This window comes from Delphinapterus leucas, chromosome 1 (genome assembly GCF_059928025.1).
Source record: "Delphinapterus leucas isolate spDelLeu-1000000601 "Yukka" chromosome 1, BTC_Dleu_Yukka2, whole genome shotgun sequence".
Lineage (NCBI taxonomy): Eukaryota > Metazoa > Chordata > Mammalia > Artiodactyla > Monodontidae > Delphinapterus > Delphinapterus leucas.
In genome coordinates this window covers 162,341,406-162,365,961 of record NC_143129.1, presented here as the reverse complement: position 1 = coordinate 162,365,961, position 24,556 = coordinate 162,341,406, and the positions used below count along the sequence as shown (strand labels likewise).

General features: G+C 37.1%; 1 protein-coding gene and 1 pseudogene across 7 annotated transcripts in view; one reads left to right on the top strand and one right to left on the bottom strand.

The window, feature by feature from the left end:
* ZMYM4 (zinc finger MYM-type containing 4) overlaps positions 1–24,556 on the top strand; it is a 174,824-nt gene that overhangs the window by 59,059 nt on the left and 91,209 nt on the right. For 4 of the 7 annotated variants that reach the window (XM_089896248.1, XM_089896252.1, XM_089896233.1 and 1 more), the window contains exon 2: positions 14,231–24,556. This exon is cut by the window's right edge. Coding sequence is in view for 1 of the 7 variants with exons in the window: in XM_089896239.1 (XP_089752365.1) it covers positions 14,231–14,276 (46 nt within the window). In the remaining 6 variants the exon portion in view is untranslated. Of the gene's footprint in view, positions 1–14,230 lie in introns of those variants that run through there. The other 3 variants (XM_089896239.1, XM_089896254.1, XM_089896237.1) reach the window with 1 other exon arrangement.
* On the bottom strand, positions 5,232–5,370 carry LOC149750790 (U2 spliceosomal RNA; annotated as a pseudogene).

Below are 24,556 nucleotides of genomic sequence, written 5' to 3'. Positions count from 1 at the left end.
ATAAAACAAGGTATGCCTGTATGCATTTAACAAAAAGTTCATTTAAAATGACAAATAACTCTCGTGTTTTTCTTTTTTTAAGAAATATTTATTTATTTATTTATTTTTGGCTGTGTTGGTTCTTCGTTGCTGCGCGTGGGCTTTCTCTAGTTGCAGCGAGCGGGGACTACTCTTCGTTGCAGTGCACGGGCTTCTCATTGCGGTGGCTTCTTTTGTTGTGGAGCACGGGTTCTAGGCGCGGGCTTCAGTAGTTGTGGCGCACGGCCTCAGTAGTTGTGGCTCATGAGCTCTAGAGTTCAGGCTGATTATTTGTGGCGCACGGGCTTAGTTGCTCTGTGGCATGTGGGATCTTCCCGGACCAGGGATTGAACCCGTGTCCCCTGCATTGGCAGGTGGATTCTAAACCACTGCGCCACCAGGGAAGTCCCAACTCTCGTTTTTTTATAAGGTGAATGATCCAGAAATACTAAGTTTTCAATCTTGTTAGACATATTTTTATTGGTTTCTGTTTTACTGGTCTGTCAGATTATCTGGAATTTACATAACATGACACAGTAAATTAGGTGTGAGAACTAAAAACTAGGAAAATTTAGTTAAAAATTATTTTTCAACTAAAAATAATTTTTTTTAGTGACAACTTAAGTTTGATCCTTCTGGCCTCTACCTATATTATCTTGTTTAATATATTAAATGTTACACTAAAGTATAATTACATACAATCTTATTACCATACATTAATTGTGGCTTTGGAAAAAACACAGAAAACTTAGATTTTGTAAATGTCTTTCGTGATAGAAAAAGTTAGTGGGTTATCACTAAAGGAATTAATATTTTAATTTCAATTAAACTTGAACTGACTGGGCTTGCTTTTAAGTTATTCTTTAAATAGAAGTGCTTGATCATGTCTGGTTAGTTCTACGAGATACTCTGTCTTAAGAAATTTTAAATATTTAAATCATATTTTCTTTCTAATATACATGCATGACAGCCGTTATTGGGCAGTGATGAATACACTCAGTGATCCATACAGTTTGGTGCTACTGCCTAAGGGGCCAGTAGTTGTACCCAGAATTGATTTTGTACCATTAGTGCTAATGTCAACACAGTAAAAATGCATGGAATGTCTTAGTATTACTGTGAAAATAGTTTTGACTTTGGGGGACTCCTGAAAGGATTCTGGGACCCTTATGGTCTAAGAACCACATGTAGAGAACCACTGCTTCTGGGGTTTTATTTTTCAAAGGTTTCTTAGATGGCGGCAGATATTTGTAGGCTGAGTAATCTTTCTTTGCCTTTGTTTTTTCATTCCACAGATACTTTGAAGCTAGACATCAGTTAACTTTTCAATGTTTTGTCAATATATGAGTTAGGAGATTTCTTCGGATTGATTTTTACTTTTTTGGGCTGTGGCAGTTTGCACCCTGATTGATGTCAGGGATCCGAGGTTTTTATTTTTACCTTAAATAATTGAAGATAACTTTTATTTGTTGTAAGTTTTATAATTTACAAGTTTGTATTTGTTGTAGATATTAGGAAGCAGTGAAGGTATTTCCCTTGAGGGATATCACGAATTTTATTATTATTTTTTTGTTTTTTGCTTTCTTTTTTTTCTGGCCACACTGTGTGGCCTGTGGGATCTTAATAACAGTGAATATTATTTGTTTTGTTTTGTTTTGTTTTGTTTTGTTTTGGCCATCTGACATGTGGGATCTTAGTTCCCCAACCAGGGATTGGACCCTCGCCCCCTGCATTGGAAACTTGGAGTCTTAACCACTGGACTGCCAGGGAAGTCTCATGAATTTTATAATAAATGTTCCTGAGCTTCCAAATGAGGAACCAAATTTATACATCATTTTGGAGTAGAAAATTTGATGACAAAAGTATAGCTAAATAGCTTCAAACATATTATAAAGAATCATGGGAGCACATATTTTCCTTCTTCCTTAGTTTATGTTTCAGGGTAAATGTAGGATTCTATCAACACATATTCAGATTGAAATGGAGACACTGTCCACCTATTCAAAAATGACTTTTCTTTTTCCTTTTTAAATCTGGATAGCTTAATTTTCTCCGTAGCTGTTGTGAAAAAAGTCATAAAAGAAGTTATTTTAGGACGATAGCTTTTCACAGTTGAGTCTGATTTTTATTTGAAATTTTTTTCTCAGCGATGACTGAGAATCTATACTCTGTCTATATTTGGTGATAAATATTGTCCATTTTGTTTATTAGGTTTTTGTAGCTATTTGAACAAATATCTTTTCCATTAAAATATGCATGTTAATTAAGCAGTGAAATGATACATTCTGTGAATCTTTAGTAATATATTTCTATTGTCTGAGTTCAGTATAATTCTGAATTTGGAATTAATTCAGTTGCTTCATTTCATAGAATTATGAATTTGTAAAATCCAGCTTACTTCAGTTGTTTCTTTTGTTTTTAAAATTAATTAATTTTTGGCTGTGTTGGGTCTTCGTTGCTGCGTGTGGACTTTCTCTAGTTGCGGCGATTTGAGGCTACTCTTCGTTGCGGTGCGCGGGCTTCTCATTGCAGTGGCTTCTCTTGTTGCGGAACACAGGCTCTAGGCACACAGGCTTCAGTAGTTGTGGCATGCGGGCTTCGTAGTTGTGGGTCGTGGGCTCTAGAGCACAGGCTCAGTAGTTGTGGTGCATGGGCTTAGTTGCTCCATGGCATGTGGGTTCTTCCCGGACCAGGGCTCGAACCTGTGTCCCCTGCATTGGCAGGTGGGTTCTTAACCACTGCGCCCCAGGAAAGTCCACTTAAGTTGCTTCTAATTGTAACTTTGATGACAGCACGTGAGATACTAATTACAAACACTAAGTATACTTATAGTAAGTTGATAGTCAGTTTTGTTTTGTTGGAGAAATCGAGCCTATTTAAGTTTTAGTTCATGTCAAAGTAATTTTAGTGGAAATAATTATTATATTTTACTTTACATAAATTTTAGAATGAATAAAAATGTGAAAGGAGTGCGGATTTGATTCCATTTTAAGGGAAGACTTGTCAATATCTTAAGTCATTTAATTGGGAAAAAAGCACCTAAGGAGAGAGAGTGAGGTCTACTTTTTTAGTGTCTTCATCAAGTTTTCAGTCTCCGTTACACCAATTTGAGTTTTTAGTTTATGCCTAGCTTGAAGGGAATTGTGAGCATCAAGTTTGAGAGTCTGGAGAGAACTTTTAGGATATTGTAGACCAACTTCATTCATTTATATGGATTGAAGAATTTGAGCCACGGAAGAGTTAAGTTTCTAGCTTAAGGTCTGTTAGTGAATTAGAAGCAGAGTAGCATCTAGAAAGAAACTCTACTGATGCTAACAGTATTTCTTTAGACCTATTACATATTTGACAGCAAATATTTTCCACATCTAACTACATACTTACATTTTGTTTACTCTGTACAGTCAGTCTTCACTTTGCAGGCTTCTGATATGCTCGAATTTCTGTTGGTATAGTTTAGTTAAAAAACACCGGTCACCTAACGACACAATTCAGCTGTCATTTACTGTGGGTATGTTAACTGTGAATAATTATGTAGTGTATAAACTTTGATGCTCGCTCTTCAGTTCACAAATCACTACATATATCAATAGATAGATGCCCATCATAATTGGTGACCAATCACATTACTTCTCTCAAAGTCTGTTGGAGGTTGGCCACTGTGCGTCTGTTATTCATTTTTTGTACAGATAGCAAAGTTTACAGATGTGTTACCTCTTTGTTTTCCAATGATAAATTCATGTGACATTTTACAAAACTGGACAATCAAAGGAGAGAGTTGACCAGCAAAGATGGAAGTTCATCAAAGAAATGAAAGGTGATAATACTAGATCTGAAAAATTGGATGTTATAGAATATTTGAAAATAGTGGCAGGTAGTGAAGATAGGACAAGTACTTTTCCTGTATGAAGGTTTGGTATGAACGGTATTGAAAACATGAGATGAATATAAAAAATAAGGTAAAATTGCTTCAACATCATATAGTTTAAATTGTAATAGAAACAGATGACAGTCAGTTTGGCTAGCATTCATGCCAAGCTGCATTGAAAGAAAACTAATTACAAAGAGACTGAAGAAATTTTCATTACCAGTAAAGGCTGGTTTCATTTCAGAATCAGCATGGATTAAAGCTGCTAGAGCAGATAGGGATACTGCTGTGAATTTTACTCCCAGATTCCAAAGATTAGTTGAGCAAATAATTGATCATCAACTATTTAATGTGGGATAGGTCTGTTTTGGAAGGCAGTCTCATCAGTAATTTATGTGATGGAAGACATAGGATCATGAAGTGGTCATAAGGTGGAGAATATAGATATAAAGTCTGAGGAACTTAGTAAAGGCAAATTTATGAACATAAATGAAGAAAAGTGATTGTGACAGAAAGGATGAAAATGTCTCAAAGGAAGTGACTGGCAAAAATATCACGTTAAAGGAACTCTTGGAAGTATATGACAAGATTGGAAGGGCAAAGGATAAAATGTTGCATGTCCAACCAAACTTGGAAAGATTTATGACATTTTGCCAAGGCTTGGAAGAGATACTTATTCTGTATCATAAGTTATATGAGGAAAAGAAGGAGGTAAGCACTGTCTTACTTTCTTGGTAAGGTTTTTACAAAGAAACAAAATACTGATTCTCAATGTTTCTTATGTTTTGAATTATAAAATAGTAAATATTACACAGTATTCTTCATTTCTCTATACATTTTAACTGACAGTAAAAGAGTCTTAAACAGAACAATGTAATTTTTTCCCTTTAATTATTCAGATTGCTTTGCTTGGTTTCAGATTGCAAAGTCATTTTTGTGGTTCTGTACTACAGTGCAAAGTGAGCACTTCCTGTATAAAAAGTATGTTTTTCCCATAAGAAATTTGTTATATTTTCCAAGTTGATAAAATGATTATAAAGATTATCAACATGAATAAATTTGAAGCTTTAAGTAAAGGATGTTTGAATTGGAGTAGCAGTAGGGAAAAAAGACTAGCATTACAGTTGTGGGGTTGAGGGAAGAGGATTGGACATTTAATTTGGAGTGGTCTGTTATAAAAACTATTTGATGCTCCTGCTTAATTTTTGTGATTCTTGCAAATTTTAAAGTAAACTGAGGATGTTTAAGTTTTTAATATAAAATGAGTTTTAAATACTTATTAACTAGTAAAAGTAACTCTTTTGTTCAGCAAACATTTATTGATCTTCTGTATGTTAGGCATTGTTGTTGTAGGTGCTAGGCTTACAGCAGTATGGAACAGACACAAATCTCTCTAGACTAGAATATACTTTAACTTTCTTCCTGCTTTGAACTGGTAAGAACAGATACTACAACGCTTGGTCTTAGCCGAAAGGCCGAGAAGTGATTCCCTGCTTTGAAAAATGTGGAATCTCTAATTCTTTATGAGTCTTGATTTCATTTAGGTTCTGTTGAAAGAAACTAACTCGATTATTTTTACTTTTTGTATAACTTTAAAGGCTTTTGTGTAGACAGTGTTTATTGTTCCTTTTTTAGATAGTCTCCAAAATGGGGTTACAACTCCAGGTTTACATAACCCCTGTCGATGGGATATTTCATGATACAGCTTCAGAGATGTGGATGGGTACTTGATTTCTTATAGAATCCCCAACTTGGGAGTAAAGTTTTTATAGTTGCTGTCGTAGACGCATCTGTAGGTGTAGAGCTGGGAAAGAGTTGTGAATTCTACCTTGTTCAGGAGGTTGGATGTTTGTGGATTATGTGAGATTATGGCATCGTTAAAGAGTTGTAACTTTAGGCATTAGCTATTGATTTTAAGACTGGAGAAGCTTAAACACTGCACAGTGGTCTAGAGAGATGAAACTACGTGATGCATTGGGTGAGCTGTAGGTCATTAGCTAGAGCATTCGCTTTGGGGATGGGGATGTAATCGGTATATGAAGGCAGGAAAAGATGAAGCAGTAGAGGAAGTAGGGCCAGACTGTGGAGGGTCAGAAGTTTGGGCTTTTTTCTGGGGAGCCTTTTTCACAGCTCTATGTGTGTGTACTTTTAAACTCTCAGTACCTCCATTTCTTCACCTACAAAATAGAGGTGTTAACTGTACTTACTTGATGAGATTTTTGAGGAGGTTAAATTGAATTATGTAAAGTGCTTGGAAAAGACCAGGCACAGGGTAAGGTTCTTGCTAAGTATTGACCACTAATCATTATGGTTTGTGAACCATTGCATCAGGTAATCTAAAAAATTCTGTAATCAGGCAGTTGATAGAAATGATAATCACAAATGGTTAATAACTATATGGAAAGATGCTTCAAAATTTCAAAAATGAAAATGAAAGCAATTAAATGTAAATAAAACAGCAAAATGCAAATTTAAATGAGATAACATCTTTTTCCTGCCAAATTGAGGACGGTGAATAAAACTTCATGCCAAATGGTGGAAAAGTTCTATAATATTATATTTGGAAAAAATATCTGATCACAGAACTCTTTTTTCTTAGGGCCCCTTGAAGGTTTTGCATAACAAATACTGAGAAATGCAAAGTTATGATATTCACTTTATATAAAAGATACTGAGAGATTATACAACACAATGTGCTATGGCCTATAGGTATCCCACGATAAAAAAGATTTATCTAGAAAGTGATACTGACACATACATAAGTTAACTGTGCCATAAGTGACTGTAAATGAAATATGAATCAAGTGCTACAGAGAAGGAGTCAAGAATTCTAAATGGGTTATCAGAAAAGGCCTTATTGAAGAGCTGTATTTTAAAGAAGCATTGGAGAGAATTCCCTGGTGGTCCAGTGGTTAGAACTCCACACTTCCACTGCTAGTGGCTCCGATTAAATCCCTGGTTGGGTAACTAAGGTCCTGCAAGCTGCGTGGCGCGGCAGAAAAAACAACAACAACAAAAAAACCCAGCAGTAGCATTGGAATTTTATGAGATAGAAGTCATTCCCAGTAGAAAGAAAACAATATGAGAGTGGTATGATGAGAACTTCGGGTAGGAGTAAGAAATAACCTTACTCCACAGAGTAATTTTCAGAGCACGAATCTTCCTTCTTGCCATCTCCTTCATTTTTTTTTTCTTGGGGTACAGTCCAGTGTCTAAACATGACTAATACTTAGGGTGACCAAACTGAGACTTTTTTTCTTTCCTTTTTTTTTTTGGGCTGCTCCCTGTGGCATGCCGGATCCTTGTTTCCCGACCAGGCATCAAAACCTGTGCCCCCTGCATTGGAAGTGGGGAGTCTTAACCACTGGACTGCCAAGGAAGTCCCAAAATGAGACACTTTTGAGAGTGAAAGGGAGCACATTAACAATTACATGGGGATGATAGGCCTAAGCTGAGATGCTTTTGGCTAACTGGAATATGTGGTCACCCTGTCTGTGAAGAATGTCCAGTGTTTGGCCCATGATTTGTCATCAGCTTTATTTTACAGTGCTGACCTGCTTTACTCCCAGAATTCTTATCCACCGAGTCTTTCTGAATTTTGAATTCTCTATTTTATCTCCTGCTAAGAACCTTTACATTTGCTGTTCTTTCCTTGAACCTTTTCTCCCATCTTTTCTCCTGTTTTAATTCTTAGTCATCCTTCAGATCTTAAATTACAGAACAGTGTCTCTTTGTCTCTCCTGACCTCCTGTATAGGTTAGCTCATCATGGAGAGTAGTGGTTTATCTAAAACCCGAAGATGTGTTGGAAATATAAATGATAGTCTTACTACTGATCAGTTGAAGAGAATGGAGGAAAAGTTTTGAGAGTTCTTGTTTGACTTCCAGGGTGTTGGGGCTACTACTAAAATGAAAAAAGGTGAAAAGAGTAGGTTTTAGAGAAGAAGATGCTGAAGCACATTTGATAGTTTTCAGTATCTGCTTAATCATTGAAAAATCCACCTTCAACTCCCTCAACTATTTTATAGCTATTGGTCTATTGTTTAGTTTTCATTGAATAAATTTATCATATAAACTCTCAAATTGTTACAGATATTAAAACCAGTTTGAGAAAAGTGTTTATGGTATTAGGCATTCTAGCAATTATGTCCAGGGAATTTGTGAAGTTGTATGGAGGATCAAAGAGAAAAGTAACTTTTTTTTTTTTTTTTGCGTTACGCGGGCCTCTCACTGTTGTGGCCTCTCCCGTTGCGGAGCACAGGCTCCAGACGCTCAGGCTCAGTGGCCATGGCTCACGGGCCTAGCCGCTCCGCAGCATGTGGGATCTTCCCGGACCGGGGCACGAACCCATGTCCCCTGCATCGGCAGGCGGACTCTCAACCACTGCGCCACCAGGGAAGCCCAAATTAACTTTTTTAAAATAAAAATTATTGGTTTAGGATCCAATAAGTTTCTTTTTTAAAAAAAATTATTTTATTCTTGGCTGCATTGGGTCTTAGTTGTGGCATGTGGGATCTTCATTGCGGTGCGTGGGCTTCTGTCTAGGTGTGGTGTGTGAGTTTTCTCTGTCTAGTTGTGGCACGTGGGCTCCGTAGTTTGCAGCATGCAGGCTCTCTAGTTGAGGCATGTGGGCTTAGTTGCCCCATGGCATATGGGATCTTAGTTCCCCAACCAGGGATTGAACCTCCGTCCCCTGCATTGGAAAGTGAACTCTTTACCACTGGACCACCATGGAAGTCCCAATAAATTTCTAACTGTGATTTTTAAAATTTTTTTGGCCACACCACGTGGCACGTGGGATTAGTTCCCTGACCAGAGATCGAACCCGGGCCCCCTGCAGTGGAAGCGCAGAGTCCTAACCACTGGACAGCCAGGGGATTCCCTCTAACTGTGATTTTTTAAATGTTTAATTTTTTTTCTGCAGGTGGCTGTGGGGGGTGTTTATCAATTCACAGTATATTGGGATTTTTAATTCCTCCAGGGTTAGGGAACTTCAGTGTTCTGTTTTTTAAGTAAAAATATAGTTTATCCCCAATGCTTAATTTTTGAAATACAGAGGGCTGGAACATTTGCCCAGTGCTTTCCTTTTATTTTAAGCAGTGGACACATTTTTACAAGTGAAATGTTGTAATGAACCCTAATTTTTAAAACAAGGGAAGATATCTTTTATTAGTGCAATCATATTGCTCACATCTACTGTATATTTACAGTTTGCTAAGTACCATGCTAAATGCTTTTCATTTGATCATCCTAACAATCCTGGGCAGTGTGAGTATCACTATATATATATTTTGTGGATAAGGAAATTTGAAAGTAAAAACCTTAAAGTTATTTATTTTATAAGTTTAAATATGAACAGTTATATGTTTTGAATGGGTAGAACCTATGAGACTATTTTGATAACTAAAAATGAACCAGTAATTTTTTGTCCTAAATTAATATCTGTATTCATTTATGTTTTTAATTTTAATTTTAGGTTTTGTAGTACTGAGAAAATCCTTGTCCATACAAAATATTTATTATGGGTTTTTAAAAAAATATTTGGTTGCACCAAGTCTTAATTGTGGCAAACGGGCTCCTCAGTTGTGGCTCCAGGGCTACTTAGTTGTGGCATGTGGGGTCCTCAGTTGTGGCATGTGAACTCAGTTGCGGCATGCATGTGGGATTCAGTTCCCTGCGTTGGGAGCTCGGAGTCTCATCCACTGCGCCACCAGGGAAGTCCCGAAGTCAGCTTTGCTTTTAAGTCCAATTAAATCTTTCATGAAACTTGAGTGATGAGTAGTACATTAGTTTCAAAGCTAAATTACTATTTGTATCTAATTTCTTATTTATAAATATACAGGCTGGACAAGAAGCACCCAAACATATTTAGCGAAATCATTATATTGTAACAAAGCTAAGTCTTATTACTTGTACATTTGTTGACACCCCATTGGTTAGATTATAGGCCAAGCAGGTGTTCTGGAGTCCTGATGGAGTCCATAATTGAGAGTGATGTTAGTGTGACCTGCTTGGGCAATGTTAAGTGAGTACTCACCAGCAGGTTTGAATTAAAACAAATAAAAACTCAAAAAAACACACAACCCAATCAAAAAATGGGCAGAAGATCTCAATAGACATTTCTCCAAAGAAGACATATACATGGCCAACAGGCACATGAAAAGATGCTCAACGACACTAATTATTAGAGAAATGTGAATCAAAGCTACAATGAGGTATCACCTAACACCAGTCAGAATGGCCGTCCTCAAAAATTCTACAAATAATAAATTCTGGAGAGGGTGTGGAGAAAAGGGAACCCTGCTACACTGTTGGTGGGAATGTAAATTGGTACAGCCACTATGGAGAACAGTATGGAGGTTCCTTAAAAACCTAAAAATAGAGCTATCATATGATCCAGCAGTCCCACTCCTGGGCATGTATCTGGAAAAAACCCATAATTTGAAAAGATACATGCACCCCAATGTTCACTGCAGTACTATCTACAATAGCCAAGACATGGAAGCAACCTAAATGACCATCAACAGATGAATGGATAAAGAAGATGTACATATATACAGTGGAATATAACTCAGCCGTTTTAAAAAAGAATGAAATAATGCCATTTGCAGCAACATGGATGGACCTAGAGATTATCTTACTAAGTGAAGTAAGTCAAAGATAAATATCATATGATATCACTTATATGTGGAAACAAAAAGAATGAAACAAATGAACTTATTTGCAAAACAGAAAGAGACTCACAGACTTCAAAAACAAATTTAAGGTTACCAAAGGGGAAAGGTGGGTGGGAGGCATAAATTAGGAGGTTGGGATTAACATACATACTACTATATATAAAATAATCAACAAGGACCTATTATATAGCACAGGGAACTCTACTCAATACTCTGTAGTAACCTGTATGGGAAAAGAATTTGAAAAAGAATAGATATGTGTATATGTATAACTGAGTCACTTTGCTGTACATCTGAAACTAACACAACACTGTAAATCAACTATACTCCAATATAAAATAAAAAGGATTTTTAAAGAAGAAAAAAAAACAACAACAAAATCAAAATGAGTCAAAGACAGACTCTCCCCTAATTGATGCTCTGCCTTATCAAGAAGTTCAAATACATAAAGAGGTTAGCACTAAAATGAGGTAACCTCATCACACAGGAAATTGTACTTGAGGGACTTCACTGTATTAAACATTATTTATTTAACACATTTGAATGTATATTTTAAAAATTATTCTTTAAAAAATACTGGTATATGCCCACATAACATCTCTCTGTTAATCTTGTTTCAGTAGTGCCTTTTGGTTTTTAATACCTAAACGTCATAGAAGTATTTTTCTCAATGTGTTTTTAAAACAGCTTAATAGAGATGTAATTCATATGTCATGCAGTTCACCCATTTAAAGTGCATAATTCAGTAGCTGTATTTTCACAGTTGTGCAGCCACATCAACGTTAGAACATTTTCATCACCAGAAAAAAGAAAGGCAGTATTGTACAAAAAGTGCATTATCTTCAAACACTTGGATCCCCTTTTTTCTTTTTTTTCTTACATATTTTTAAAAATTTTATTGGAGTATAATTGCTTTACAATGTTGTGTTTCTACTGTACAGCAAAATGAATCAGCTGTACATATACATATATCCCCTCTTTTTTGGATTTCCTTCCCATTTAGGTCACCACAGAGGACTGAGTAGAATTCCCTGAGCTGTACAGTAGGTTCTTATTAGTTATCTATTTTATATGTAGTATCAGTAGTGTATATATGTCAATCCCAATCTTCCAATTCATCCTACCACCCTCAGATCCCTTTCAGTGCAGACAAGTGCTTTCATTCTTTGGCTTGCAGTCACATCTCCCATTTCCCTTTTATTCTAGAACATAGCTCATTGAGTGGAATGGTAGGTAGAATAACCTTTACAATTTCTTTTCTTTGCTTTCCTTTTCAGTGTTCATATCATTGAATTCAGTTATGTTAACTGTGTTTAATGAATCACCTGCACTATAATTTTTTTTCTCTTTTTGTTTGCTTTTGGAAACTCTGAAATATCACCAGGATGTATCTTTTTTTTCGCTTTCTCTTTGTTATTTGGTGGACCCAGTCAACCTCAAATATTCATTTATTTAGTTCAGGGAAATTTTCTTCTATTATTTCACCTGTCTATTGTTCTCTTCTTTGGATTTGCCTTTGAGATTTCTGTTACACCTAATCGTTTAATCTTCCATGTTTTCATATAAAGTATCTTCCAACTCTTTGACTTTTTGTTTTTTGGAAACTGAGAACTCTGTCGTTAGCTTGGCCAATAAGATTTTTATTTTTGCTGCCATTCTCTTGTTTCCAAATATTTTCTCATGTCTCCTTTTCATGGCCTATCTAAATATTTTCTGATGTTTAGTTTTTTGTATCAGTAGCCTCTCACATATCTCAGATACCACTTAAAATATTTTTTAGAAGTTTGTTTTCTGTAAATTGTTTCCTTCTGGAGTGGTTATTCTGTTAATTCACCTTGAGCCTTCTCTTTCCCATAGTTAATTTCTTTCAGAAACCTGGGATCCTCGGTTGTCTGTTCACATTTATGAGTGTTAGCTAGCTGTCGTTTTGTGTTTCATCTGTAGTTACATAGGTAGTTCTTTTTCCCTGAAGTTTTTCCCTTGAATGGGGAGATTTCACTCTAGCTTAGTAGGCAAGGTTTATCACAAAGCTGACTTGTTTCTGTTTTTGCCTCATTGATGAGTAGTAGGTAGAGAAGCAGGAGATTGGAATGCTCAAACTTGCCAAAGTGAGGAGACCTTTGAAGACTAGGAGTGAAACATACTAGTAGTGTCTTTATTAACTTCTGGGTGGAGTTGCCGCTGCTTTACTATTTTCCCCCCTATGTCTGTTTTAAAGGCCTGAAATTACGTCAGACTTGGCTCTGCTTCTGTCTTGGGCCCTAACATACTCAAAAAGGAACCATTCCTGTAATATGGCTTACTTTCATTTAAAGAGAAGCAGAGGGACTTCCCTGGTGGTCCAGTGGTTAAGAATCTATCTTGCAATGCAGGGGACGCTGGTTTGATCCCTGGTCAGGAAACTAAGATCCCACATTCCACAGGGCAACTAAGCCCGTGCACCGCAATGAAGAGCCCGAGTGCCACAACGAAAGATCCCGCGTGCTGCAACTAAGACCCGACGCAGCCAATAAATAAATAAATATTAAAGAGCAGCAGACTTCTGGCTTTAGCCTAAGAGCAAAACCTATTGATGCTGGTTGTTCTGTTTAGTTATTATTTTTTTAATTAATTACTTTTGGTTGCGTTGGGTCTTCATTGCTGCACACGGGCTTTCTTTAGTTGCCTCAAGCAGGGGCTACTCTTCGTTGGGTGCGTGGGCTTCTCATTGCAGTGGCTTCTCTTGTTGCAGAGCACGGGCTCTAGAGTGTAGGCTCAGTAGTTGTGGCGCATGGGCTCAGTAGTTGTGGCTTGCAGGCTCTAGTGCCCAGGCTCAGTAGTTGTGGCACACGGGCTTAGTTGCTCCGCAGCATGTGGCATCTTCATGGACCAGGGCTTGAACCCGTGTCCCCTGCATTGGCAGGCAGATTCTTAACCAATGCACCACCAGGGAAGCCCCGTTCTGTTCAGTTTTGATTAGAAGTTTTACATAGTTCTTAATAATAAGTGTTGTTAGTAAGTTCTCAGTAAGTGTTGGCTGTGTTTTTTATTATTATTATTACAAAAGTATATGATCTTCTGTATTTTGTGATAGGAAAGTGATTTTTGAAAAATAAGTAGCCTTTTTGAATCACTTTTTTGTACACCTGAAACCTTGTAAACCAACTATACTTCAGTTTTTTTTTTTTTGTTTGTTTGTTTTTTTGCGGTACGCGGGCCTCTCACTGTTGTGGTCTCTCCCGTTGCGGAGCACAGGCTCTGAACACGCAGGCTCAGCGGCCATGGCTCACGGGCCCAGCCGCTCTGCGGCATGTGGGATCTTCCCGGACCAGGGCACGAACCCGTGTCCCCTGCATCGGCAGGTGGACTCTCAACCACTGCGCCACCAGGGAAGCCCTATACTTCAGTTTTTAAAAAAAACCTTAAAAAAATAAAATAAGTAGCTTTTTTATAGTGAGGGCATGTATTTATGTCTTCATTTTTGGGTTGCGGGCTTTGGCCTGAGAACCTGTTTTATTCATTCTGAATTTTACTTTACTCTGTTTGGTGGTGTTTTTGTTTATGTTGTTGTGAATTCATATACTTTGGGTTGAAGATTACAGTACAGCTCTAAGGAGAGCAAGGAGGGACACTAAAGGGTATGAATGAAGGATATGATAATAACGTTACTTTTTCTTTTTTTGCTTTTTCAGTTTGAGCAGAAAACTGGTGCAGTTTTTGATGAAATTGTAGAGAACTGTAAGTACCGTTCTAGAAAGAAACCAATCATGTCTTTAGATAGATAATAAATGTGTCTAGAGAAAACATTAATCTATAACAGTGATTAGTTAGGGCTAATTAATGTGATGGTCCAATTTGATTTAAGTTTAGATCTTATCACACTGTTAGTATTTTAATAAAGTTAATCTGAATTGTAAGAATCTTACTCTTTTCTTTAAATATTTTATTCTCATAGTTATTAATGTTGAAATATAGCCATGCTTTGTGTGTGTGTGTATCATATTGAACTTATCACTCAGTAAAGGTTTCTACTTTGTTTACAGGGTCTCTTAATTTTCTCTTCATATTTTTTCCATTGTTATATGGTTTTCTTAAAAGAAACTTTGTTTCTTAGATTATAAAAGTAATACATTCTATTTTATAATACAAAAATGAATAAAGCAGAAAATAAAAGCCGTTACCATTCTCCAAGGAGAATCAGTTTTAAACATGTAATATATATCTTTCCAGACTTTTTTCTATGAATGTAAATGTATATCTCTATGTGATGGGTGGGGATTTATGTATCCTATGAATGTTGTTCTTGCTTTTTTCATACAACTGCCTAGATATATTCTGTGTCAGTGGATATGGACCTATTGCATCCTTTCTAGTGGGTACTCAGTATTTTATTGTATGGCTGTACTATAAGTTAATCAGATTCCTCTTTTACATGTGTGTATATTATTTTCAACTTTTTACTATTATAAACAATATTAAGTATGCATTTCTATACGCATCTTTGTCTACTTGCTGAAGTGTTTTTGTAGGATAAATTCTAAGGATAGACTTTTTCTTCCAGTTTTATTGACATATAATTGACATACTGTTTTGACTTACATACATCGTGAAATGATTACCTCAATAAGTTTAGTGAATCTAACAATAGAATTGATGAATCATCAAAGGATGTTCATGCAGTTGTTTATGAAGGATAAATTTTATCATCTAGAATTCCTGAGTCAAGGAGAATGTTCATTTCTTTTGTTTTTTGTTTACTTTCACCAGAAGGATCTGTGAGTACCTTCTTTCTCTTTGGAATTAGTTTGTTTATATTTTTTGAGTGATAACAGTTTTCAGACTACATGTTGAGAAGTAACTAGCTCTCCTGATCCTCATTGGGTTTAGTTATTGAATATCCTTTCTGTTGCATGTAAGCAAGAAAAATAGACTCTTGCTCACTTATCCAGAAAAACACTTTAGAAGTATATTGGGGGATTTCACAGAATTTAGGGAGGAGGTTAAGAACAAATTTCCCCCAGGGAACTCAGTAAAATGTGATTGTGGGCCTGCTCTCTCTAGTACTGCCAGAAAACAGTTATGCCCCAATGACTTTTAGTCTTTATTTTTATCCATTTTAGATTTTAAGTTCCTAGGAAGAAGACTATGATTGGGCCAGCTTGCATCTGATGTTTATCTTTGAACCAGTCATCTGTGGTCAGGGGTAACAGGATCAAAAAGTAAAACATGGGGCTGTTAGAAGGTATCCCTCAGCCATTATGCCTCACTTTTAGCAAATAATTTTTGATTTCCTGCTTCTGGATATGCCTTTGCTCAAGCCTGTATACTAGTAATAGAAATTAATCAAATAGCTTTCTAATGATGGTTTTAATCTGATGCTTTATTTGTTAAAGATGTTGCAGTAACAACAATCTTAAAGTGGTAGCAGAAATCTTAAGGCAGTAACCAAGCTGCTATACAATGGGTCTGTACACACAACATTTGGGGTTTATGTTTCTGGTGCCTGGTGCTTTTTTTGCTTCATCCCTGCAAACATTTTTAGGCTGGAGGTTTACAAGCAGGGGATTTTATACCAAATGTTAAGTGCAAATGGTGTGGTAAAGATTACCTTTATCTCCCCCTTTCTGGTAGTTTATAATTAAGGGGCTGTTGAAGGCAGGGAAGTGACTAGCTTGGAAGAGGAGACTGGCCTCCCTCTGTGAAGAGAACTCAGGAACACAGACACCTATTCAGGAGAGATAAGGGCAGACTGCTACATAGATGGTATTCAGGAAGTGCTTGATTCCAAAGATGGTCATTTGAGGCCTACCATTTTGTCTTGATGTTGATGTCCAGAAAAAAGGAAATTCACTGTTTCTCAGGCAAGTGCATCAAAATGTTTTGTGTAATACCAGACTTACCATATGTTCATTGCCCAAGACCACCAGGATGTGTGGCTTCACATATTTGGTTTTATAGATCAAGTTCAGCCCTTCTAGGGCACAATCCTTCTGAAACTTTCAGCAGACTATAGTGTCTGCTAATTGTTGGGACGCATAAACTGATAGAATGTAACTCCATCAGTGAGGACTTTGGGAAATTTGGTTTAAACATGAAAAAGCTGAATTGATTTTCCAAATATGTAGTGTTTTCAGTGAAAGGGATTTAAAAGAAAAAAGCCTTCAATATTTTATGCAAATCAAAAGAGAGAGTAGGGCTGTCCAACTTCTAGTTCATCATTTGGAGGATTTGTGCTGTGGATTATTCAAGATAACATGGTGATAGTGGAAGTGACTGATATACGGTGCATTACCCTAATTCATGTTCCCTTAACCGTTGCCAGTTTATGTGAAGTTTGAAAGAAGTTCAGATAGAATAGAGAGGGACTTCCCTGGTGGTCCAGTGATTAAGACTTTGTGCTCCCAATGCAGGGGTCCGGGTTCCATCCCTGGTCAGGGAACTAGATCCCGCATGCCGAAACTAAGAGTTCACATGCACAGCTCAAGATCCCACATGCCGCAACTAAAAAAGATCCTGCACGTGGCCACGAAGATTTCGCATGCTGCAACTAAGACCTGGTGCAGCCAAATAAATAAATAAATATATAAAAAAATAGAATAGAGAGATTAAAAAAATTTTTTATTGAAGTATAGTTTATTTACAATGTTGTGTTAATTTCTGAATTGCCCCCTAGTTCACTGGAATCACAGGTTTTGAATTGTAATTGTTATTTGGTAGAAATAAAGGAATAATCGGTAAAAGAGATTTCTGTGCATTAATTTTGTATCCTGCTACTTTATGAAATTCTTCGATTAGCTCTAGTAGTCTTTTGGTAGCATTTTTAAGATTCTCTATAGTATCATGTCACCTGATGTGATTTTAAATGGGATTTTTTTTTTTAAACTTTCTTTTTGAGATTTCATTGTTAGCGTAAAGAAATGCAACAGATATCTTTACATTAAGCTTGTATCCTTTTACCTTGCTGAATGCATTCATTAGTTCTAATAGTTTTTGTGTGGAGTCTTTAGGGTTTTCTATATAGAGTATTGTGTCATCTGTGTACAATGACAATTTTACCTCTTGCCTTCCAATTTCGATACATTTTCTTTTTCTTGTCTGATTTCTGTGGCTAGGACTTCCAATATTATGTTTGAACAGAAGCGGTGAGATTGGGCATCCTTGTGTTGTTCCAGAATTTAGCAGGAAGGCTTTCAGGTTTTCACCACTGAGTGCTGTATTGACTGTGGGTTTGTCATAAATGGCTTTTATTATGTTGAGATATGTTCCCTCTATACCCATTTTGGTGAGAGTTTTTATCATGAATGGATGTTGAATTTTATCAAATGCTTTTTCTGCACCTGTTGGTTTTTGTCTTTTGTTGATGTGATGTATCACATTGATTGCTTTGCATATGTTGAACTATCCCTGTGACCTTGGAATAAATCCAAGTGGATCATGTTGTATAATCCTTCTTATGTGTTGTTGGATTCTGTTTGCTAATATTTTGTTGAGGATTTTTGCACCTGTTTTCATGAAAGATATTGGCCTGTAATTTTCTCTTGTATTTTCTTTGTCTGGTTTTGGTATTAGGGTGTAGGTGGCTTCATAGAATGAATGCAGGAGTCATTGACCCTCCTATTCAATCATGACCCTCCTCTTCAATCCTTTGGAAGAGTTGTAGAAGTATAGGTATGAGTTCTTCTATGTATGTTTGGTAGAATTACCCAGTGAAGCCTTATGGTCCTGGATTTTGTTTGCAGGGAGGGTTTTGTTTGTTTGTTTTTTATTACAAATTCTGTTTTACTTCTAGTGATTGGTCTGTTCAAATTATCTGTTTCTTCTTGATTCAGTTTTGGCAGGCTGTATGTTTCTAGGAACTTGTCTATTTCTTCTAGGTTGTATATTTTATTGGCATATAACTGTTCATAGTAATTCCTTAGGATTTTTTGAGTTTCTGCTGTATTGGTTGTTATGTCTCCTCTTTCATTTCTTATTTTGTTTATTTGGCTTTTCTCTCTTTTCTTCCTAGTGATCCTGGCCAGTGATTTGTCAATTTTGTTTATCCTTTCAGAAAATCAGCTCTTGGTTTTATTGATTTTTAAAAAAATCTCTATCTCCTCTCTGATTTTTATTATTTCCTTCCTTCTTCTGACATTAAGTTTTGTTTGTTCTTCTTTTTCTAATTATTGTAGGTGGTAGGTTAGGTTGCTTATTTGAGATTTTTCTTCTTTTTTGAGGAAGGCCTGTATCTCTGTGAACTTCCCTCTTAGATCTGCTTTTGTTGCATCCCATACATTTTATATGGTTTTGTTTTCATTGTCATTTATCTCAAGGTATTTTTTAATTTCCTCTTTGATTTCATTGTTGACCCATTAGTGTTATAGTAGCATGTTGTTTAGTCTCCATGTAATCGTTTTTTTTTGTTTGTTTTTTTTTGCGGTACGCGGGACTCTCACCGTTGTGGCCTCTCCTGTTGTGGAGCGCAGGCTCAGCAGCCGTGGCACACGGGCCCAGCTGCTCCGCGGCATGTGGGATCTTCCCGGACTGGGGCACGAACCCATGTCCCCTGCATCGGCAGGTGGACTCTTAACCACTGTGCCACCAGGGAAGCCCTGTAATCGTTTTTTTTTCTTGTTTTTCTCTCTGTGGTTGATTTCTAGTTTCATGCCTTTGTGGTCAGAGAAGATGCTTGAAATAATTTCTGTCCTTTAAATTTGTTGAGGCTTGTTTTGGGCCACAGACTGTGGTCTATCCTTGAGAGTGTTTCACGTGCTCTCGAAAAGAACGTGTGTTCTGGTTGTTTTGGCTATAGTGTCCTATAGATATCAATTCAGTCTGACTGTTCTATTGTGTCATTTAGAGTCTGTGTTGCCTTATTAGTTTTCTGTCTGGAAAGTCTGTCCGTTGATGTGAGTGGGGTTGTAAAATCTATTATTGTGTTCCCGTCAGTTTCTCCTCTTATGTCTGTTAGTATTTTATGTGTTTGGGTGCTCCTATATTAGGTGCATTTATCTCGATGAGTGTAATATCCTCTTTTTGTATTGATCCTTTTATCATTATATAGTGTCCTTCTTTGCCTTTTTTTATACCCTTTGTTTTAAAGCCTGTTTTATCTGATACGAGTGTTGCTGTCCCCACTTTCTTGTCATTTCCATTTGTGTGAAATATCTTTTTCCATCCCCTCACTTTCAATCCATTCATGTCTTTTGCCCTAAAGTGGCTATCTTGTAAGCAGCATATTTTACGTTCTTGTTTTATTATCCAATCAGTCACTCTATGCTTTTGATCAGAGCTTTTAGTCCAGTGACATTTATAGTAATTATTGATAAGTATGTATTTATTGCCATTTTTCCTTGCTTTTCTTATACTTTTTAACCACATTTTCATTTTTGATCAATATATTGTTTAGTTTTGTTTATTTATGAACTCTGTATTTTTTAATCATACTGTATATGTTACCACTTTGTTTTATCATTGTATATTCTTTTTCTTAAAATTAAATAATTTTGTTTTTGGCTGCATTGGGTCTTCATTGCTGTGCGTGGTTTTTCTCTAGTTGTGGCGAGTGGGGGCTGCTCTTCGTTATGGTGCATGGGCTTCTCATTACAGTGGCTTGTCTTGTTGCAGAGCATGGGCTCTAGGCATCTAGGCTTCAGTAGTTGTGGCACACGGGCTCAGTAGTTGTGGCGCACGGGCTTAGCTGCTCTGAGCCATGTGGGATCTTCCCGGACCAGGGCTCGAACCCATGTCCCCTGCATTGGCAGGCGGATTCTTAACCACTGCGCCACCAGGGAAGTCCCTATTGTATATTCTTGAGATTTGTCTGTACTGATCATTTAGCTCTCATCCATTCATCACTGATGTATAGTAATTCATTATATAAACATTATAATTTTTTTTTTTTAAAGAAGATGTTGGGGGTAGGAGTTTATTAATTATTTATTTTTGCTGTGTTGGGTCTTCGTTTCTGTATGAGGGCTTTCTCTAGTTGTGGCAAGTGGGGGCCACTGTTCATTGCGGTGCGCGGGCCTCTCATTATCGCAGCCTCTCTTGTTGCGGAGCACAGGCTCCAGACGCACAGGCTCAGTAGTTGTGGCTCACGGGCCTAGTTGCTCCGCGGCATGTGGGATCCTCCCAGACCAGGGCTCGAACCCATGTCCCCTGCATTAGCAGGCAGATTCTCAACCACTGCACCACCAGGGAAGCCCATAATTTTCATTTATTCATTTTAAATTGTGGTAAAAAAACCCACATAATGTAAAAATTTACCATCTTAATCATTTTTAAGTGTATAGTTCCATAATATTAAGTACATTCACGTTTTTATGCAACAAATCTGTAGAACTATTTTATCTTGCAAAACTGAAATTTCTATATCCATTGAACAAAATTTCCCTCCCCTCTTAAGGTTTATACATGTTGTAACATGTATTGGGGTGTCCTTCCCTTTTTTTTTTTTTTTTTTTTTTGCGGTACGCGGGCCTCTCACTGTTGTAGCCTCTCCTGCTGCAGAGCACAGGCTCTGGACATGCAGGCTCAGCGGCTATGGCTTACGGGCCCAGCCGCTCTGCGGCATGTGGGATCTTCCCGGACCAGGGCACGAACCCGTGTCCCCTGCATCGGCAGGCGGACTCTCAACCACTGCGCCACCAGGGAAGCCCTCCTTCCTTTTTAAGGCTGAATAATATTCCGCTGTATGGGTAGTACCACATTTTGTTTATCCATTCACCTGCTGATGGGCATTTGGATTGCTTCTGCCTCTTGGTTTTTGTGAATGATGCTGCACTGAACATGGCGAGCAAATATCTCTTCATGATTCTGTTTTCATTTGTCTTGGATATATACCCAGAAATGGGATTGCTTGTTCATATGGTAATTCTGTTTTCATTTTTTTTGAGGACTTGCCATACTGTTTTCAGGAGCGGTGGCACCGTTTTACATTCGCACTAACACAGGGATTCCAGTTTCTCCACATCTTTGTCAACACTTGTCACTTTCTGTGTTTTTGAGTGTAACCATCCTAATGGGTGTGAGGTGATATCTCATTGTAGTTTTGATTAGCATTTCTCTAATGATTAGTAATGTTGAGCATCTTTTGATATGCTTGTTGGCCATTTGTCTTCTTGGAGAAATGTCTTTTTCCAAGTCCTTTCGCCAGTTTTGAGCTGGGTTATTTGTTTTTTTTCTTATTGTTGATTTGTAAGAGTTCTTTATATATTCTGGATATTACCCCCGTCAGATGTATGATTTGCAAATACTTGCTTCCATTCCATGTGTTACCTTTCCACTCTGTTGGTGGTTTCTTTTGACATCCAGAAGTTTTAAAAATTTGATGTATGTAGTCCCATTTGTTTATTTTTGCTTTTGTTGCCTGTGTTTTTGGTGTCATATCCAAGAAATCATTGCCTAATCCAGTGTCATGAAGGTTTTCCCCTATGTTTTCTTTTAGGAGTTTTATACTTTTAGGCCTTATGTTTAAAATATATCAAAATTTCAAAATCTATTTTAGTGTATATATATTGGGTTGGCCAAAATTTCCTTGGTTTTTTTTTTTTCCCGGTATGCAGGCCTCTCACTGTTGTGGCCTCTCCCGTTGCAGAGCACAGGCTCCAGATGCGCAGGCTCAATGGCCATGGCTCACGGGCCCAGCCACTCTGCAGCATGTGGGATCTTCCCGGACTGGGGCACGAACCTGTGTCCCCTGCATTAGCAGGTGGACTCTCAACCACTGCGCCACCAGGGAAGCCCGTTCCTTTGGTTTTTAAGTAAAAATAAAAGGCACATTTTTCATTTTCACCAAGAACTTTATTGAGCAACGTATTCACCCTTTTGTTCCACTTCTACCATTTTTCAGGCAACTGCATAATTCCATCTTCCCAAGACTTTTTATCTTTTTGAGCAAAGAACTGTTTCAGGTGCCTTTTAACAGTCTTCCAGGGGATTGAAAATTTTTCCATTAAGAGAATTTTGAAAAGACTGAAATAAATGGAAATTTGAAGGTGCAGTGTCTGCTGAATACGGCAGATGAATCAGAACTTCCCGGCGAAGCTTTAACAGTTTTTGCCTGGTCATCAAAGAAAAATGCAGTCTTGTAGTATCCTGATGGAAGATTATGCATTTTCTTTTGACTAATTCTGGATGCTTTTAGTCGAATGCTGCTTTCAGTTGGTCTAATTGGGAACAGTACTTGTTGGAATTAATGGTTTGGTTTTCCAGAAGGAGCTCATAATAGAGGACTCCCTTCCAGTCCCACCATATAAACAGCATCACCTTCTTTGGATGAAGACCGGCATTTGGTGTGGTTGGTGGCGGTTCATTTCGTTTGCCCCACAGTCTTTTCCATTCCACATTATTGTACAGTATCCATTTTTCATCACCTGTCACAATTTGTTTTAAAAACGAATGTTTTCCTTACGTTTAAGTAGAGAATCGCATGCGGAAATACAGTCAAGAAGGTTTTTTTTGCTTAATATACTTGGAACCCAAACATCAAAGCGATTGACATAACCAAGCTGGTGTAAATGATTTTCAACACTTGATTTGTATATTTTGAGTATGTTGGCTATCTCCCATGTGGTACAGCGTTGACTATTCTCACTTAATGTCTCGATTTGATCACTGTCAACTTCAACTGGTCTACTTGACTGTGGAGCATTGCCCAGCAACAAATCTTTAGCACGAAACTTTGCAAACCACTTTTGACATGTTCAGTCAGTCACAGCATCTTCTCCATATACTGCACAAACCTTTTTTGTGTGTTTCAGTTGTATTTTTACCTTTCTTGAAATAATAAAGCATAATATGCCGAAAATGTTGCTTTCTTGCTTCCATCTTCAATATTAAAATGGCTACACAAAAGTTTACCAATTTTGATGTGTTTTTTTTTAAGTACTCGCTGATAAGACAGCTGTCACAATACAACCTAACAAAATTGTTTTGAATGAAGTTTAAAGACAGTTAAATCCTACTAGAGCCATCCTACAGAAAATGACGAACCTTTTGGCCAATCCAATACTTCTTGATGTTTCTAGTTTTTCCATTACAAATCTTTCCTCTGTGAACATCCTTGCATGTTTTCTGATTCATACAAGAAAGTACCATGTATGGAGTTCAATGTGAAATCTGTTTCTTGTGGTGAGTCTGTCAAAAACAAGTTTAGAATATATTTCTTTAGGACAGGAATTGTCAAACTTTTTCTCTAAAAGACCAGATAGTAAATAGTTTAGGCTTTATAGGTATGCTTTCTCTGTTGCAGCATTCAGCTCTGACTTTTTAGCATGAAAGCAGTCATAGACAGTATAAGAAGGGATTAGTGTGTTTGTTTCCAATTGAACTTTATTGGCACTGAATATTGAATTTAGTGTAATTTTCAGGTGTCAAGAAATATCTTTTAATTTTTTTTTTTAACCACTTAAAAAGGTGAAAACCATTCTTAGCTCATGGGTTATACAAATACAACCCAGGTGGCTTCTGGATTTAGCATGCAGACACAATTTACCTACCCTTGCTCTAGGGTGTATATGGAAAGTGATTGCTCAGGCATTGGATGTGTATATTCTCAGCTTACTAGAAATGCAAAACTCATTTTTTTCAGTAGTTTCATCCATTTATAATTATACCATTGTTTAGAGTTTTGATCACTATGCATTTGGCCAACACTTGATATTATCAGACTTTTAAACTTTGTAATTATAGCAGGTATAACATGGAATTCATTTTTTAAAATTTACATTTTCCTGATTAGTAATTTAGTTGAACATTTTTTCATGTGTTTTGGCCATTTCTGATTCCTCTTTTGCAAAATCTGTTGCCCACTTGCAAAATCTGTTGACCACTTGCTATTGGGTTGTTGGTCTTTTTTTTTACATCTTTATTGGAGTATAATTGCTTTACAATGGTGTGTTAGTTTCTGCTTTATAACAAAGTGAATCAGTTATACATATGTTCCCATATCTTCCCTCTTGCATCTCCCTCCCTCCCACCCTCCCTATCCCACCCCTTCAGGCGGTCACAAAGCACCGAGCTGATCTCCCTGTGCT